At 45.5% G+C, this 16587-nt stretch overlaps 2 protein-coding genes across 4 annotated transcripts in view; both read left to right on the forward strand.

Moving 5' to 3' along the window:
* nbeal1 (neurobeachin-like 1) overlaps positions 1-5156 on the forward strand; it is a 61899-nt gene extending 56743 nt beyond the window's left edge. For 2 of the 3 annotated variants that reach the window (XM_055908467.1, XM_055908468.1), the window contains 2 exons: positions 643-778; positions 2019-5156. In XM_055908467.1, coding sequence (XP_055764442.1) covers positions 643-778; positions 2019-2123 — 241 coding nt within the window. In that variant the 3' untranslated portion in view covers positions 2124-5156. Of the gene's footprint in view, positions 1-642 lie in introns of all 3 variants that reach the window. The other variant, XM_055908466.1, reaches the window with a different exon arrangement.
* A 772-nt stretch (positions 5157-5928) lies between these two features.
* Positions 5929-16501, forward strand: LOC129840355 (uncharacterized). Its single transcript, XM_055908167.1, has 13 exons — positions 5929-6537; positions 6685-6789; positions 6924-6975; positions 7154-7302; positions 9041-9178; positions 9465-9509; positions 9631-9699; positions 9777-9868; positions 10013-10162; positions 13730-13859; positions 14141-14255; positions 14412-14458; positions 14561-16501. Exons 1-13 carry the CDS (start codon positions 6466-6468, stop codon positions 16496-16498), a joined length of 3102 nt encoding a protein of 1033 aa, XP_055764142.1. The 5' UTR covers positions 5929-6465; the 3' UTR covers positions 16499-16501.
* The last annotated feature ends 86 nt before the right edge of the window (positions 16502-16587 follow it).

Here is a 16587-nt window from a genome sequence, read left to right on the forward strand (position 1 = left end):
AAAAAGGGTCTCAGGTGGTAAGGGTGGTAATGGGCCCGGCTGAACGGCTGATTAAAAAAATATATATATATTTAAGCCCATTTCCTGCATTTCTACACATGTCTCCATTGAGCTGAGAGAAACTGTTGCAGTATTAAAGCTAATTTCCTGCAATTCTATGCATTTTACCATGTCTAATACTGTGTTCTTTTACTCAAACATAACAATATTAATACTTCTAAATTCATTGTTTTTGGAATTTTCAATTCTCCCTGACTGTGTAGTTTTTATTTTGGTCATTTGTTAGTTCTCAAAGATGATAATTATTTTAATATATATATATATATATATATATATATATATATATATATATATATATATATATATATATGTTCTACTTTATATCCGGTTTTAGTCGTTTAAGTTTACACTGAAAACGTTTTCACACCCCCAAACAAATCATATATGCATACATACAGTTTATTATTATTAGAATGTATATGATTTTTCTCTCTTTAGACTTAGGTGGCCCAAAAGAACACACAGGCAGCCCTCCCAAAGATTTTAGTGGTACATTTTTTTAAGGGATTTTTTCTATCTGTCTAACCCAACCCTTCACTCTGTCTCTCTCCCCTCCCCTCCCCTCCTCTCTCCCCCGGGCAGCCTGTCCCTGTGCGCCGCCCCCATGGCAATGCGCGTGCCCGTGCGCTGCGTGTCCGTCACCAAGGAGCAGAGCCACGTGCTGGCGGGCCTGCAGGACGGCAAGCTGATCATTGTGGGCGTGGGCAAGCCGGCCGAGGTAAAGAGCTCGTTCAGAAACTACATCGCCCAGAGCCTGGAGGGCTCACCCCTCATGGCAATGCCACTGCTCGCCCCGCTGAGGGTGCGCTCGCCCGCCCGCAGGCTGAGCCTCCGGGACAAGTTAATGTTTAACCCCCAGGGCCCTGACCCCTGACACCCTGAGCAAAACATCCCCCTCAATTCAATAAAAAAAAAAAATGTATTTACCTCAGAGGGAACTTCATAAACTCACCCTACAAACTACCACCGCATACCATTCTCTCTCTGTTTTAGTGCCAATAATTTGTCCTCAATGACCCGCCCTTCCTTAGCCACATACACCTCGGTTGTGTTCATTAGGCACCAAACGGGAGAAAACTGACTGAAACAGCGGAGGAGCTACCTGGACTTTTTTCCCCATTTTCTGTTGTAAGACTTTAAATCATTTTCCATTGCGTGCCCTAATGAACATGACCCTGTTTCTGGGGCGTATGCCCCAGAGTGAGCAGGACCCTGGCCCATTCTCGCCCTGAAAGAATTGGTGACCACACACACACAGTAACACTTGAGACATTCCATAAACCCTTCTGAATGAGTACAACACACCCTCTCCTGGAATATTACTGTGAAATGAAAACATGGGCTTCCGTTTACCTCATTCTAACCGAGGAATGACTTATTTTTGGGCCTTGGGATGGTGTTGTCCAATATTGTTTACCGGAAGTGTCATTATTATTGACTGATTTAATATGTATTTGTGACAAATGCTGTGAATTGCCTTGGATGAACACCTCTGCAAATTCAAGCCATATAAACTATATTAGTAATAAGCTACGCTATAATAAGATACACTAGGCTGTAATTTATTCCCACCTGCTCCTCCTTCCTCCCTACTGGTAGACATGAAAGTAAGGTTAGCTCTGGGGCTGTTCTGAAGTAAGGTTAACTCTGGGGCTGTAATGATGGGATGTTATGGGATAGGGAGGGACACAGGGAATCACCCTCGAATCAATTGATAATTTGATCCCCTCCCAACTTCTCACCTTTCTTTTATACAAATGGACCTGCCTCAAAGTGAACCAAGCTTTGGTTTTGAACTGGCACTAGGTCATTCCAACATTTCTGAACTAACCGATCACTCATAAATCATATCCTGCTTTTTGTTTGTTTCTTTTGACTTCACACTTTCCTCCTCCTCCTCCGCCTCATCTCTCTCCTCTTCCTCACTTCCTCCTTCTCCTTTCCTCCACTCTTCTCAGATGCGTTCAGGCCAGATCACTCGTAAGCTGTGGGGCTCCAGCAAGCGCCTGACCCAGATCTCCTCTGGAGAGACAGAGTACCAACCAGCCTGCAACCAGAACTGACCCCCACAACCACCCCTTCCACCCCCCCTTTCCACTACCACCACACCCCCTCACCCTGCTGCCTGCCTGATTGGCCCGCCAGCCTTGCCAATCATCACAGTTTACCCAATCAGATTGAACCACCCCTTGTTTTGATTGACTGATGACTGTTTTGGGGGAATCTTACTCTCCTTTTCTGTTCCTCCCTCTGACTTGAAGGACAGACTGACCCACGAGTGGAAGACGGGGGGGGTGTGTGTGTGTGTTTTAACTGTGTGTAAAGGTTAGGCGGATGAGTAGGGCAGGTCAGGACGGACCAACCGGCGCAGGCGTCGAGTTTCGAGTTTTTTAGGTGCACACATCCCCTCACCCTCCCCTTCAATGACACCCATGGCCATTACTCTTCATCTTCCTCCATCATCATCACTAGCACGGTCAGACCAGTGGCTCCCACTACTACAGAGACCCTCTATGCAGACACACACTACAACAGTCTGAGCTGACCTTTGACCCCTCCACCTGTCAGGCCCAAGGAACGAAGGGGATCCCCAACGTAGAAATGTAATTACTCCAATGGGAACACTTAACCTGATTGACGGTCCACCCATCACATAACTCTGACTTCAATGGGAATTACATTTCTCTGGTCATCAAGATAACCCACTTCTCCAAGCCCTGAACCCGAGACCACTGAGCAGTGTGTGTGTGTGTGTGTATGTACGCTCTTTGTGTTTCTGTGTGTTGTCTCTCGCTGGTTGTTTTCTCCAGTGGTCTTTGTTGACTTGGTTTTGCCTTCCAGTCTGAGTAGGCTGTGACCGATGCCTCAGGGCTCCTATGCAGCATTAAGGGGCTATGTTCAGTCACAATACAATGTTTTTGTTTAGTTTTTTTTGTGTTTGATGTTACTGATAATTGTAGTTTTTTTTTTTACAGATGCGTGCATGTGTATAAGGTCTGTGGTTAGGTTGTGTCTTGCGTGGCATTTCCAGCCCACTCCTCATTTAGTATAGAGGATGGGGCCCTAAGGTATCCAACACTCGTACTAAGCCTGACACACACACACACTTGTTTGCTAATATACACATGCATAGACCCCTCCCTATTGGAGAAGCCTCTGACTGCGTTCCATGTCATCTCTATTGCAATCTCAGTAGATTTCTATATCACATTTAATGTGGTTCCTGAGACACTGAACACTTCTCCGGGCGTTGTGAGATCTGATAATCGGCAATAAAGACAACCTGGAACGCACCCAAAGTCCGCTAGTTTGACACTACAGAAGAAGAGAGAAGCCTAGTGTTGTAGAATCACTAGCTACCCCATACCGTGCCCAAAGGACTCGCTCCCCTCAAACACTACACTCTTACACACACTGCAAGCTTCTCACACAGCCCATCACTACACTTGTGTTAGACCGCATGTTTTGGAGGGACGAACCATACTGAACCTGGCTTAGTGTGCAATGTTTAGCGCTAGATTCATCCTAGAATGTTTTTATGTTACTTGAATCAATGTTTATTTATGAATGAAAACTAGTTTTTTCCCCCCATATGCTATTTAAATTCACACTACATTATTTGTATGTTTTTAAGTGGTGCTTCAGTTGTTCAACAAAGATTTATGCGGCAAAAAACTAAAGACGGTGGATCGATCCACCTTTCAGAATGGGAGGGGAGACTTTCTAAGGGCTTTTGAGATGTCAGTGTTACAGCAATATAGTTCCTTCCTCTGCTTCGCTGACTGTGCATTGGTACATTCCAGCCTCTTCTTGTCAAGGCTGAACTAAAAAAAAATCTCCAGTCTTCCTGGTTTTTCTGACAGGGACGACGCGATTGGGAGATGAGACTTATTCTGCCAAGGGACGGCCCAAACGGCTGTCATCTTCCAACAGTCAGAATCACCTCAGTGTTCCTCCTCCTTCCATAATTGTCTCTTAGTTGGGAGCCATGTCAGCTAGTTAAGGTCCTCTGGAGTTCCATAAATGCAGTAACGTCACTAAATGTGTCTGTGAACCAGGCCTAATGTGGCTTTTGAGATTTCATGTGGGTTTTTATGTCAATGTTTGAGATTATGAATGATTTCACCCCCCATTGAATTCTTATGGTTGTTATGCTCCTGTCAAATCAAAATGACAGTTTGGTCGGGGTAGGTCATCTGTTGCATAATGTGAGTGTTTGTTCATGATGACAATAGTTTCTTAAAATGCCAAATTCCTTATTTCCTTGTCATATCATTTGCCTTCTTGATAATAATTCAGTGATTCTGGTTCTTATCTATCATGGACTTAGAGTCATTCATTCTGATTCTATGGTAGTTATAGATTAGGGATCAGACTTCTATGTGCAGTGTGGTTGTTTTTGGTCTTAAGTGTCTCCGCAATCACAGACCAACGTGTGCCCTTTTTTTAAACAAGAGGCCGTTTCAATATGTTTATTTTTAATTGTTTATGCTGATGTGTCTAGATGGCATACTCCTTTAATCAGTTTCCATTCTTATCAGGATGTGTTAATCATTTTTTCCAAAGGACGTATTTAATAAATGTTTCTATTTTTGTCAATCTTAGTTTGTCAGTCAGACACCACTATCTTGTTTTAGGACTTTCTTCCAAACCCACCACTGAAACAGTGCCTTTTTATCCACGTTGCATCATACAGACAATTATCCGGTTAGTGTGTAGAATTCCTTGTTACCCCTCCCTTCATGATAACCCATGGATAGCAGCATTCCACAAACTTCACATCCAATAGGAACCCAGAATCTAGAACTGTAAACAAAGTAGACTAAAAATCTGAAATATATTGGTGTCTTACCTTAGCTGCTTGCTCTGTGACTGTCACCAAAATGGATGTGTGTGTGTATATCTGATTTATAAATACTGGTGTATAATGTACAGCATGATTTTTATTTTAGTGGATTTTAAATGTACTTTTTGCACTTTCCAGGTACTAAATTGTAAGTGATTCTTTTAAATGTCTCCCTGGTCCATTCTGTACAGACAAACTGCTTTGTATACACAAGTGGAAAGTAATCATTAAAGTCTTGTCAAAAATGTAATATGTATGGCTGATTGTAGCTGTGAAAATAGGACACTGTGTACAAAACATTAGGAACATCTTCCTAATTTGGAGTATCCTCTTTTGCCCTCAGAACAGCCTCAGTTTGGTGGGGCATGGACTCTACAAGGTGCTGAAAGCGTTCCACAGTGTTGCTGGCCCATGTTGACTCCAATGCTTCCCACAGTTGTGCCAAGTTGGTTGGATGTCCTTTGGCTGATGAACCATTCTTGATACACACAGGAAACTGTTGAGCATGAAAAACCCAGCAGCGTTGCAGTTCTTGACACAAACCAATGCGCCTGGCACCTACTACCGTACCCCGTTCAAAGGCACTTAGATATGTTTGTCTTGCCCATTCCCCCTCTGAATGGCACACATTACACAATCCATGTGTAGAAAAAACTTAACCTGGCTCCTCCAGTTCATATATGGATTGAAGTGGATTTAACAGGTGACATCAATGAGGGATAATATAATTCACCTGGTCAGTCTGTCGTGGAAAGAGCAGGTGTTCCTATTGTTTTGTACAATCAGCATATAGGCATGTTTTGTATTTTAAACGATACATTAATATTTCACTATGGTGCGACCAACAATCATGAAAATGTATGTGTAGTACATAACGAGCAAAAAGCTTCTTGGAGCGATTACACTGCTGAACATGGGGTGCGTTCGTAAATTCCCTCTGGCTATATACTTCGATTTCAGAGCACTCGTCTGAGTGTGGCAGAGAATAATTTATATATTTACGAACGCTCAACACCCCTATATGGCCTGTGTTAGTAAACGTCGGCAAAAAAAGCGTAATTAAATTGTTGCCAGCAGCACAGTTCAGTCACCAACGCTCTGGATAACATGAAGACAGCCTAACCATCTCTGCTAGGGTGAGAAATGGTCAGTGAGGTGTTCTCTCATTTATGTCTGGAAGTAGTTAACTTTAGCCAGAGCTTGGGTGCGTGACAGCCGTTGTGAGGTCAGAACACTCGGATCAACCCTACTCCTCGACCAGAGCGTCCAGTGTGCACTCTGAACGCCCCGAGAGCAAAACTCTCTGATTTTACCAACGGACAATCTGACAACGCCCTGAATTTACGAACGCCCCGAGCACACTGACAGGGCCCTCTCTGGCACTCCAGAGTTAATTCACGAACGCTCCCCGGATAGAACAAGGCCGCGCTTGTTTTTGTTGGACGTATGTTGCCCTGACAACAGCGCAAGTCAATCCCTATTTTGAAAGCGTTTTCCAGTGGTACATTTTCTTCCGATTTACAAACGTTCTCAGAAAATACTAGGCGCCGAGGTGTATCATGGCTGATCCAGTGGCAACGACAACCGAAGGGCCACCAACAGATGGAAAATCAGTCCATTTCATTGGGAATGTAAATATAATTGTTTCAACATGCAGGCATATTTACCCTCAAGAAATACGCCGACAGTAATTTCTGTTTGATAGATGCACATTGAATCATCAGTTGTCACGGGCATAACACTAGAGGGCTGGGTTGCTACCTGGTTCATTTTCACAGCTGTTGAGAAGAGTGTCAAGAGCCGAGCCTGTTCCTGATGACGATGAGGAAGAGGATGAGGAGCTTCCCCCCACACCACCGCCACTAATTCCACGAGGCCCACTGGTGAATTTGCATTCTAGTATTGTCAATTCACATTATTATGCTTAGTTAACTGGAATATAGACTTTACACCTGACATAAATAGTATTATTACATTAAAGGACTGTAGTGTTTAAAATAGTATATTTTGTTTACAGAAAGGATGTCTAACAGTCCACCTGAAAAACTGCAGGGATTTCAATAAAAACTGTATCCTTTTCAGTGGCCCCTAACAGTGAAATCATTAGACCCTATTCACCATGCCAAAAGCTGTGTCTGTCAGTGTGCTAACTGAGGTAGTTAAGTTAGCTCATCGTAAGTGGCCCTGGATAAGAGTGCCTGCTAAATTACTAGTAAAATGAAGTTTTCCTGAGCATTGTGTTTCCAGCTTCCATAAAGAAAGGCACCCAGGGCTTCCTGAGGGCGAGTATTGGGGAGAAGGTGAAGTGTACTATGGTCCAGCCCTACAAGGACTCCAAGGCGGAGGGCTCCAAGTTCCCCCTCTGCTTCAACGAGTGGAAGTATTTCTCCATACAGGTAAGTAGGTATATTAGTTGTCTGTATACTTCTGGCCCCTCTTTGGACACTGTGTTAACTAACCTCCAGATGCGCTTCAATGCCATACACCTCTCCTTCCGTGGCCTACAACTGCTCTTAAACGCCATACACCTCTCCTTCCGTGGCCTACAACTGCTCTTAAACGCCATACAACTCTCCTTCCGTGGCCTACAACTGCTCTTAAACGCCATACAACTCTCCTTCCGTGGCCACCAACTGCTCTTAAACGCCATACACCTCTCCTTCCGTGGCCTACAACTGCTCTTAAACGCCATACAACTCTCCTTCCGTGGCCTACAACTGCTCTTAAACGCCATACAACTCTCCTTCCGTGGCCTACAACTGCTCTTAAACGCCATACAACTCTCCTTCCGTGGCCTACAACTGCTCTTAAACGCAAGTAAAACTAAATGCATGCTATTCAACCGATCACTGCCCGCACCTGCTCGCCCGTCCAGCATCACTACTCTGGACGGCTCTGACTTAGAATACGTGGACAACTACAAATACCTAGGTGTCTGGTTACACTGTAAACTCTCCTTCCAGACTTACATTAAGCATCTCCAATCCAAAATTAAATCTAGAATCGGCTTCCTATATTGCAACAAAGCATCCTTCACTCATGCTGCCAAACATACCCTCGTAAAACTGACCATCCTACCGATCCTCGACTTCAGTGATGTCATCTATAAAATAGCCTCCAACACTCTACTCAACAAACTGGATGCAGTCTATCACAGTGCCATCCGTTTTGTCACCAAAGCCCCATACACCACCCACCATTGCGACCTGTACGCTCTCGTTGGTTGGCCCTTGCTTCATACTCATCGCCAAACCTGTAGCCAGTCGGTTATCTACAAGTCTCTGCTAGGTAAAGCCCCGCCTTATCTCAGGTCACTGGTCCCCATAGCAGCACCCACTCGTACCACGCGCTCCAGCAGGTATATCTCACTGGTCACCCCCAAAGCCAATTCCTCCTTTGGTCGTCTTTCCTTCCAGTTCTCTGCTGCCAATGACTGGAACGAACTGCAAAAATCTCTGAAGCTGAAAACACTTATCTCCCTCACTAGTTTTAAGCACCAGCTGTCAGAGCAGCTCACAGATTACTGCACCTGTACATAGCCCATCTATAATTTAGGCCAAATAACTACCGCTTCCCCTGCTGTATTTATTTTGCTCCTTTGCACCCCATTATTTCTATTTCTACTTTGCACATTCTTCCACTGCAAATCTACCATTCCAGTGTTTTACTTGCTATATTGTATTTACCTCGCCACCATGGCCTTTTTTTGCCTTTACCTCCCTTCTCACCTCATTTGCTCACATTGTATATAGACTTATTTTTCTACTGTATTATTGACTGTATGTTTTGTTTATTCCATGTGTAACTCTGTGTCATTGTATGTGTCGAATTGCTATGCTTTATCTTGGCCAGGTCGCAGTTGCAAATGAGAACTTGTTCTCAACTAGCCTACCTGGTTAAATAAAGGTGAAATAAAATAAAAATGTGTTGATGCTCTAGCCAACTTCTCTCTGTCTGGATTCATGTATTGGTCATGACAAGAGTTGGCTACACTGCAGGTACAGTATGGGGCCAGCTATTGCAATACTGTATAGAGAAAGTTGTAACAATATTATTTTCCGTATCTAACAGGACAGGTGTTTCTCTATCCAAGACCTTAACACAATCAATCAATGACTCATTTGGATGTTTCAGATTCCTAAGAGCACTGATAACACGCTGGGTGTCTGTGAGTCACACCGTCTGTTGGTGGAGCTCATCTTCTTCGAGCAGGGCACAGGAGTTCCCAAGCTCATAGGAAAGACCTTTGTCAAACTGCTGGACATCCTCAGTGTGAGTGAACCACACGGACAGGAGCGATAGGGACGACCCCACCGCCCCTTCATGCTCCCCATGCCATGTTTAAATCGGATAATAATAAAATGATGATCATAAGAGTGAGTGTACAAGGCTGTCCAGGGCTAAACACGTGTGGATGTCCTCCACCAAAGAACCAATGGCTTCTTTCTATTTTAGCTTTCAGTCGATGGTACAAGTATTCTCATTCACCTGCTGCTAGAAGGCTGGCATGCAGGACCAGATATCAACTGTCTTGTCCTCTGTCCTGTTCTCTAATCAGAAGTCCCAAATGAACCACCTGCTGGAGCTGAGGCTCAAGCGCCAGGTACAGAATATGAATCAGACACCATGGTCAACATGTGGGACAGTTATATCATGTTCAATAGGAGTTTTGTACAACGGATTCCTGGATTGACACACACAATAAAAGCCGACTTGTTTTCCAGATCATCTGTAAGCTGGAGATGGAGATGGTGATGGCGTATGGATCCTTGGGTTACGGATACTCCCACCAGGTTAGAGGGAGACACATCCGTGTTTGTGTAGATGTGGAGGAAGAATTGATCTTGCCTATCTATTATTTACTCCCTAGTTGAAGCACCCAATGAGAAACATGGAGAGCCTAGTGGAGCGCTCTCTCTTCCTCCGCCGTCCACCACCGGACGACCGCAAAGACCATCACTAGTAAGACACGGACACACTCAAATACTGTACATGAATTCTTAACTATTGACATTCTGACACTGTGACCCTTTTGTGAGTTTTTTTCCCCCTAGATTTGACAGACCGATATTCTCCCATGTAACATATCGCTCCCTGTGTCTACAGTAATGTGGTCACTCCTAAGCCAGTTCCTTATTTAGACTTTATCGCAGCGCTGATGTACAGAGAGACCACCAACCCAGACAACAGGACGACTTACCCCTCAAACAGCACAATCTCCCCCATCATCCTGGAATGTATGGAGAAGAGGGGCAGGTACGGTTTATTATGGAATCTCATTCTGGGTTCAAAGGTCAAAGTGTATACTGTTTTCAGCCCATTTTCTGAAAATGATGCGTAGTAGCTACACTAACAAAACAAATGTCTACTGTCCAAAAACTGCCTTAGTGAATTAATTATATCCAAGGTAAGTGGAAAATAATGTTAAATAACCATAATATAAATAGATCTGATATTGCTAAGTGGCCAATTTAGTGTTATCTTAGAAAGAACAGGAGGGATGCAGGTAGGAAAAGTCCCAAATGATTCCTTATTCCCTACAGTAACAAGAAAAAGTATGTGAACTCTTTGAAGTTACCTGGATTTCTGCATAAATTGGTCATCAAATTTGATCTGATCTTCATCTAAGTCACAACAATAGACAAACATAGTGTGCTTAAACTAATAACACACAAATTATTGTATTGTTGTTGTCTATACTGAAACATAATTTTAACATTAACAGTATAGGTCGGAAAAAGTATGTGAAACCCCTAGGCTAATGACGTCTCCAAAAGCTAATTGGAGTCAGGAGTCAGCTAACCTGGAGTCCAATCGATGAGATTGGAGATGTTGGTTAGAGCTGCCTTGCCCTATAAAAAAAACACTCGCAAAATTAGTTTGCTATTTACAAGAAGCATTGCCTGATGTGAACCATGTCTCGAACAAAAGAGACCTCAGAAGACCTCAGATTAAGAATTTGACTTGCATAAAGATGGAAAGGGTTACAAATGTATCTCTAAAAGCCTTGATGTTCATAAGACAAATTGTCTATAAATGGATAAAGTTCAGCACTGTTGCTACTCTCCCTAGGAGTGGCCGTCCTGCAAAGATGACTGCAAGAGCACAGCGCAGAATGCTCAATGAGGTTAAGAAGAATCCTAGAGTGTCAGCTAAAGACTTACAGAAATCTCTGAAACATGCTAATATCTCTGACGAGTCTACGATACGTAAAACACTAAACAAGAATGGTGTGCATGGGAGGACACCACGGAAGAAGCTGGGGGTCTTTGGGCTGGTTTGCTAACTACCTCAAAGAGTGCAGTCTATAAAGTCAGGAAATCTGCTGTCTCAGCCACTGCCTGTCACCAAGGGAGTACCCCAAGGCTCGATCCTAGGCCCCACGCTCTTCTCAATTTACATCAACAACATAGCTTAGGCAGTAGGAAGCTCTCTCATCCATTTATATGCAGACGATACAGTCTTATACTCAGCTGGCCCCTGCCCGGATTTTGTGTTAAATGCTCTACAACAAAGCTTTCTTAATGTCTAACAAGCTTTCTCTACCCTTAACCTTGTTCTGAACACCTCCAAAACAAAGGTCATGTGGTCTGGTAAGAAGAATGCCCTTCCTCCCACAGGTGTGATTACTACTTCTGAGGGTTTAGAGCTTGAGGTAGTCGCCTCATAGAAGTACTTGGGAGTATTGCTAGACGGTGCACTGTCCTTCTCTCAGCACATATCAAAGCTGCAGGCGAAAGTTAAATCTAGACTTGGTTTCCTCTATCGTAATCGCTCCTCTTTCACCCTCGCTGCCAAACTAACCGTGATTCAGATGACCATCCTACCCATGCTAGGCTACCTGGGGCGGCAGGTAGTCTAGTGGTTAGACCGTTGGACTAGTAACCGAAAGGTTGCAAGATCGAATCCCCGAGCTGACAAGGTAAAAATCTGTCGTTCTGCCCCTGAACAAGGCATTTAATCCACTGTTCCTAGGTCGTCATTGAAAATAAGAATTTGTTCTAAACTGACTTGCCTACTTAAATAAAGGTTAAAAATGTTTTTAAAGATTACGGAGACATAATTTATAGATCGTCAGGTAAGGGTGCTCTCGAGCGTCTAGATGTTCTTTACCATTCGGCCATCAGATTTGCCACCAATGCTCCTTATAGGACACATCACTGCACTCTATACTCCTTCGTAAACTGGTCATCTCTGTATACCCGTCGCAAGACCCACTGGTTGATGCTTATTTATAAAACCCTCTTAGGCCTCACTCCCCCCTATATGAGATATCTACTGCAGCCCTCATCCTCCACATACAACACCCGTTCTGACAGTCACGTTCTGTTAAAGGTCCCCAAAGCACACACATCCCTGGGTCACTCGTCTTTTCAGTTCGCTGCAGCTAGAACGAGCTGCAACAAACACTCAAACTGGACAGTTTCATCTCGATCTCTTCATTCAAAGACTCAATCATGGACACTCTTACTGACAGTTGTGGCTGCATTGCGTGATGTATTGTTGTCTCTACCTTCTTGCCCTTTGTGCTGTTGTCTGTGCCCAATAATGTTTGTACCATGTTTTGTGCTGCTACCATGTGGTGTTGCTACCATGTTGTTGTCATGTTGCTACCATGCTGTGTTGTTATGTGTTGCTGCCTTGCTATGTTGTTGTCTTAGGTCTCTCTTTATGTAGTGTTGTGTCACTCTTGTTGTGATATGTGTTTTGTTTTATATTTGTATTGTATTTTTTATTTATTTTTTCTCAGGCCCCCATTCCTGCAGGAGGCCTTTGGTAGGCTGTCATTGTAAATAATAATTTGTTCTTAACTGACTTGCCTAGTTAAATAAAGGTTAATTTAAAAAGTCATTGCTGTCCAATAAAAACATTGCTGCACGTCTGAAGTTTGCAAAAGTGCACCTGGATCTTCCACAGTGCTACTGACAAAATATTCTGTGGACATATGAAACAACAGTTGAGTTGTTTGGAAGGAACACACAAGACTGTGTGGAGAGAAAAAGGCAAAGCACACCAACATCAAAACCTCATCCCAACTGTAAAGTATGGTGGAGGGAGCATCGTGGTCTGGGCCTGCTTTGCTGCCTCAGGGCCTGGACAGCTTGCTATCATTGACGGAAAAATGAATTCCCAAGTTTATCAAGACATTTTTCAGGATAATGTAAGGCTATCTGTCCGCCAATTGAAGCTCAACAGAAGTTGGGTGATGCAACAGGACAACGGCCCAAAACACAGAAGTAAATCAACAACAGAATGGCTTCAACAGAAGAAAATACGCCTTCTGGAGTGGCCCAGTCAGTCTTGACCTCAACCCAGTTGAGATACTGTGGCATGACCTCGAGAGCAGTTCACACCAGACATCTCAAGAATATTGCTGAACTGAAACAGTTTTGTAAAGAGGAATGGTCCAAAGTTTCTCCTAACCGTTGTGTAGGTCTGATCCACAACTACAGAAAACGTTTGGTTGAGGTTATTTCTGCCAAACAGTTATTAAATCCAAGGGTTCACATACTTTTCCCACTGTGAATGTTTGCACAGTGTGTTCAATAAAGACATGAAAACCTATAATTGTTTGTGTGTTATTAGTTTAAGCAGACCGGTTTGTCTTGTGACCTAGATGGAGATCAGAATACATTTTATGACCAATTTATACAGAAATCCAGGTATTTCCAAAAGGTTCACATACTTTTTCTTGACACTGTATATAGTGCATTCCTTTTGACCAGAGCCCAGTGGGATATTAAGTAGTGCGCTATAAAGGGAGAATAGGGTACTATTAGGAACGGATCCCTAATGTTACGTTATTACCCCCATGATGCCCAGGCTACTGCAGATGCATGAGGAGATGGAGGCGTTTGAGTCGTCCGAGGACTCCCTGCAGTACCTGGAGAAACTGGTGATGAAGAAAGGGATTAGAACCGGTACCCCCTGGAGGATGAACAAGAGGTTCAAGGTCTGTCTGTCTCTGTCAGTAACTCAACTCTCTCTTTCTATCAACTCAGTTCATTCAGGAAGTCCTATACATATGTCTCCTTATTCATTTCCTGAATTTACTGACTTCACAACCGAATTGGCCACAATCGTAGTGTGTGTTCTCAGTAAATGCTTTATTTACACTAACCCTGTGTGTATACTCAATTCTATGTTAATGACCCTGTTGGATGAGCTGTAGGGCAGTGTTTTGTCCTGTAAAACAGTATATCTGAGAGGGTTTTGTCTGGTGTGTGTTTGCAGGTTCTCTCTAAGTGGAGGAAAAAGGCAACCATGGTTTCCAGGCTGCTCAATTTTGGAGGCTGCTCAGAGGCGGCGAAACAACAGCGAGACACAATTTTGCCCACAGGGCCATTGGGTTGGTCAACCTTTCACTCACGGACACAAACACACACATACATGGCTAAACTCGGCAACGGTAAAAAGACAGATAGGATGTTGCATAGGGATTTCTCTGGCTAATATCAATATCCATGGCAGTGCTGATTTTGATGTCACTGTTTTTATGTTGCAGGTGTGACTCCCCCTGTGCCACTTTTAAAGCCCCGTGCCATGCAACAGGTACTGCTGATCTGTGTTTATACACACACACACACACACACACACACACACACACACACAGAGTATATTTCATGTGTAATTTCTTCTGCTGTTTCCTTACAGGAGAAAATACCCTTAGTCAACGAGAACGAAGTGTCTGAAATGAGCAAGCCTCCATCTCCCAGAAAGACCCTGGCTGCAGCATCTGGCCTGTCCACATGTATGGCCTCCACCCAGGTTGCCCAGTCAGCCCCATTCTCTCCACCTCCATCTGATCAATATACCAGACCGCCAACAGTAGCCACCCCACCTACATCAGCCGTGGCCCATAAGGTATCTCCCCCTAGCAGTGTGGCCTCCAGCTCCATGGACCACCCTGTCCAGTCCAGGGCCACCTCTTCCCCCAGACACGTCACCCTGGTCCTGGCTGAGGGTCCCACCACCCCAGCCTCCACCTCCACTCAGCCCAGTACCAGACACATCCCTAAACCCACCAATGTGGCTGCAGTCCCCGTTCCCATCCACCTGACCTCCCTCTGTGTTCTTACTACCCTGGAGGAAGACGGAGAGGAGGAAGACGGAGAGGAGGAAGACGGAGAGGAGGAGGTCGAGGAGAAAAAGGAGGTGCATATTCCAGTATCGTCCTCCCTCCTCAAGACGCTCTCCTCTCTGACGCTGACCCCCGAGATGGCCCTCCATGCCACCCTGGTGCCCTCGCGCCAACAGAGCAGGCATGGGCAGCTGGAGGAGTGTCAGCCAGCTAACCCCAGCTGCCAGCAGGAGGAGTGTCAGCCAGCTAACCCCAGCTACCAGCAGGAGGAGTGTCAGCCAGCTAACCCCAGCTACCAGCAGGAGGAGTGTCAGCCAGCTAACCCTAGCTACCAGCAGGAGGAGTGTCAGCCAGCTAACCCTAGCTACCAGCAGGAGGAGTGTCAGCCAGCTAACCCTAGCTACCAGCAGGAGGAGTGTCAGCCAGCTAACCCTAGCTACCAGCAGGAGGAGTGTCAGCCAGCTAAACCTAGCTACCAGCAGGAGGAATGTCAGCCAGCTAACCCTAGCTACCAGCAGGAGGAATGTCAGCCAGCTAACCCTAGCTACCAGCAGGAGGAGTGTCAGCCAGCTAACCCCAGCTACCAACCTTACCAGGAGAGCCCGTCCAGGGGGAAAAGTGACCAGGGGGGGACTGGTAGTGGTGCCGCTGGAGGAGTGAGGGAGTCGGAGTGGACCCAGAGAGAGGCTGCTGGAATGGGCAGCATTGGAAGTCGGTGGAAGCGGAATTTTGCTGGGCTTGTCTCTCTTGGTCCCGGAGGGCAGAGGAGGGAAGAAGATGCCCCATGCAGCAGCACTGCCCTCAGGTCCCCTACACTGATCGACCTGGCCCCACCACGGCTGCTGGGGGCCTGGACCGAGAACATTGCCACTGTGCTGACACCCATAGGGGGGGGTGGGGGAGGCCTGGACTGGAGATCTGGAGGTCTGCCCACCGCCCAGAGAACCAGCCCGACTCTCTGCTCTCAGTTAATCTTCCCGCCGTTATCCGACCCTCTGAGCCAGAGCCCTCTGACGCGCTCCCCCCTGCCGCACCTCGGCTCACGGGCCACCGACACACCTTCTCCAGACCTGGAAACCTGGACCCTAGATAGTTCCCTCTTCCTCGGTGGCATGCTGTGTGAGTCCAACCCTCCAGATCTACGTGTAGGCCAAACCAGCGGTGGCAGCAACACTGACAGGCACACCCAGAGATCAGGAGGAGCCAGCACAGAGCCACTCACCACACTCAACTCCTGGCTCAGCAGTGACAATCTCCCCACCGGAGCTGGCTCAGACTCTGGACAGTGGTCCCTCCTCTCAGAGATCGACATGTCACCACTCCGCAGCGGACTGGTCTTCTCCCCCCTCACCCCCATCTCCTCCTCCGACCCCCTCACCCCCAGCTCCTCCCCTACCAGAAGCACCAGAGGCAGCAAGCTAGGCAAGGAGAGACCCAGGGTCGTGGAGACACCTCATTCCCCGTATCACAGACGCAACAGAGACCGCAGAGATTATTATGGGAAGATGTAGCAAAAATATATATTTTTTGGCAGCCTATTTTGTCAAGTTCATTGCCTTTTACTTGGGAAATTATCGGATTAGGTTATAAGGATTAATTC

This window comes from Salvelinus fontinalis, chromosome 41, assembly GCF_029448725.1.
Source record: "Salvelinus fontinalis isolate EN_2023a chromosome 41, ASM2944872v1, whole genome shotgun sequence".
NCBI classification, from domain to species: domain Eukaryota; kingdom Metazoa; phylum Chordata; class Actinopteri; order Salmoniformes; family Salmonidae; genus Salvelinus; species Salvelinus fontinalis.

What these genes read in the sequence shown, in the direction of transcription:
- LOC129840355 (XM_055908167.1), top strand. Translation starts at nt 6,466, where the DNA reads ATGGCTGATCCAGTGGCAACGACAACCGAAGGGCCACCAACAGATGGA. An exon ending in CAGTCCATTTCATTGGGAAT is followed by an intron (nt 6,538 to 6,684) that starts GTAAATATAATT and finishes TCATTTTCACAG; the next exon opens with CTGTTGAGAAGAGTGTCAAG. An exon ending in TAATTCCACGAGGCCCACTG is followed by an intron (nt 6,790 to 6,923) that starts GTGAATTTGCAT and finishes TTTTGTTTACAG; the next exon opens with AAAGGATGTCTAACAGTCCA.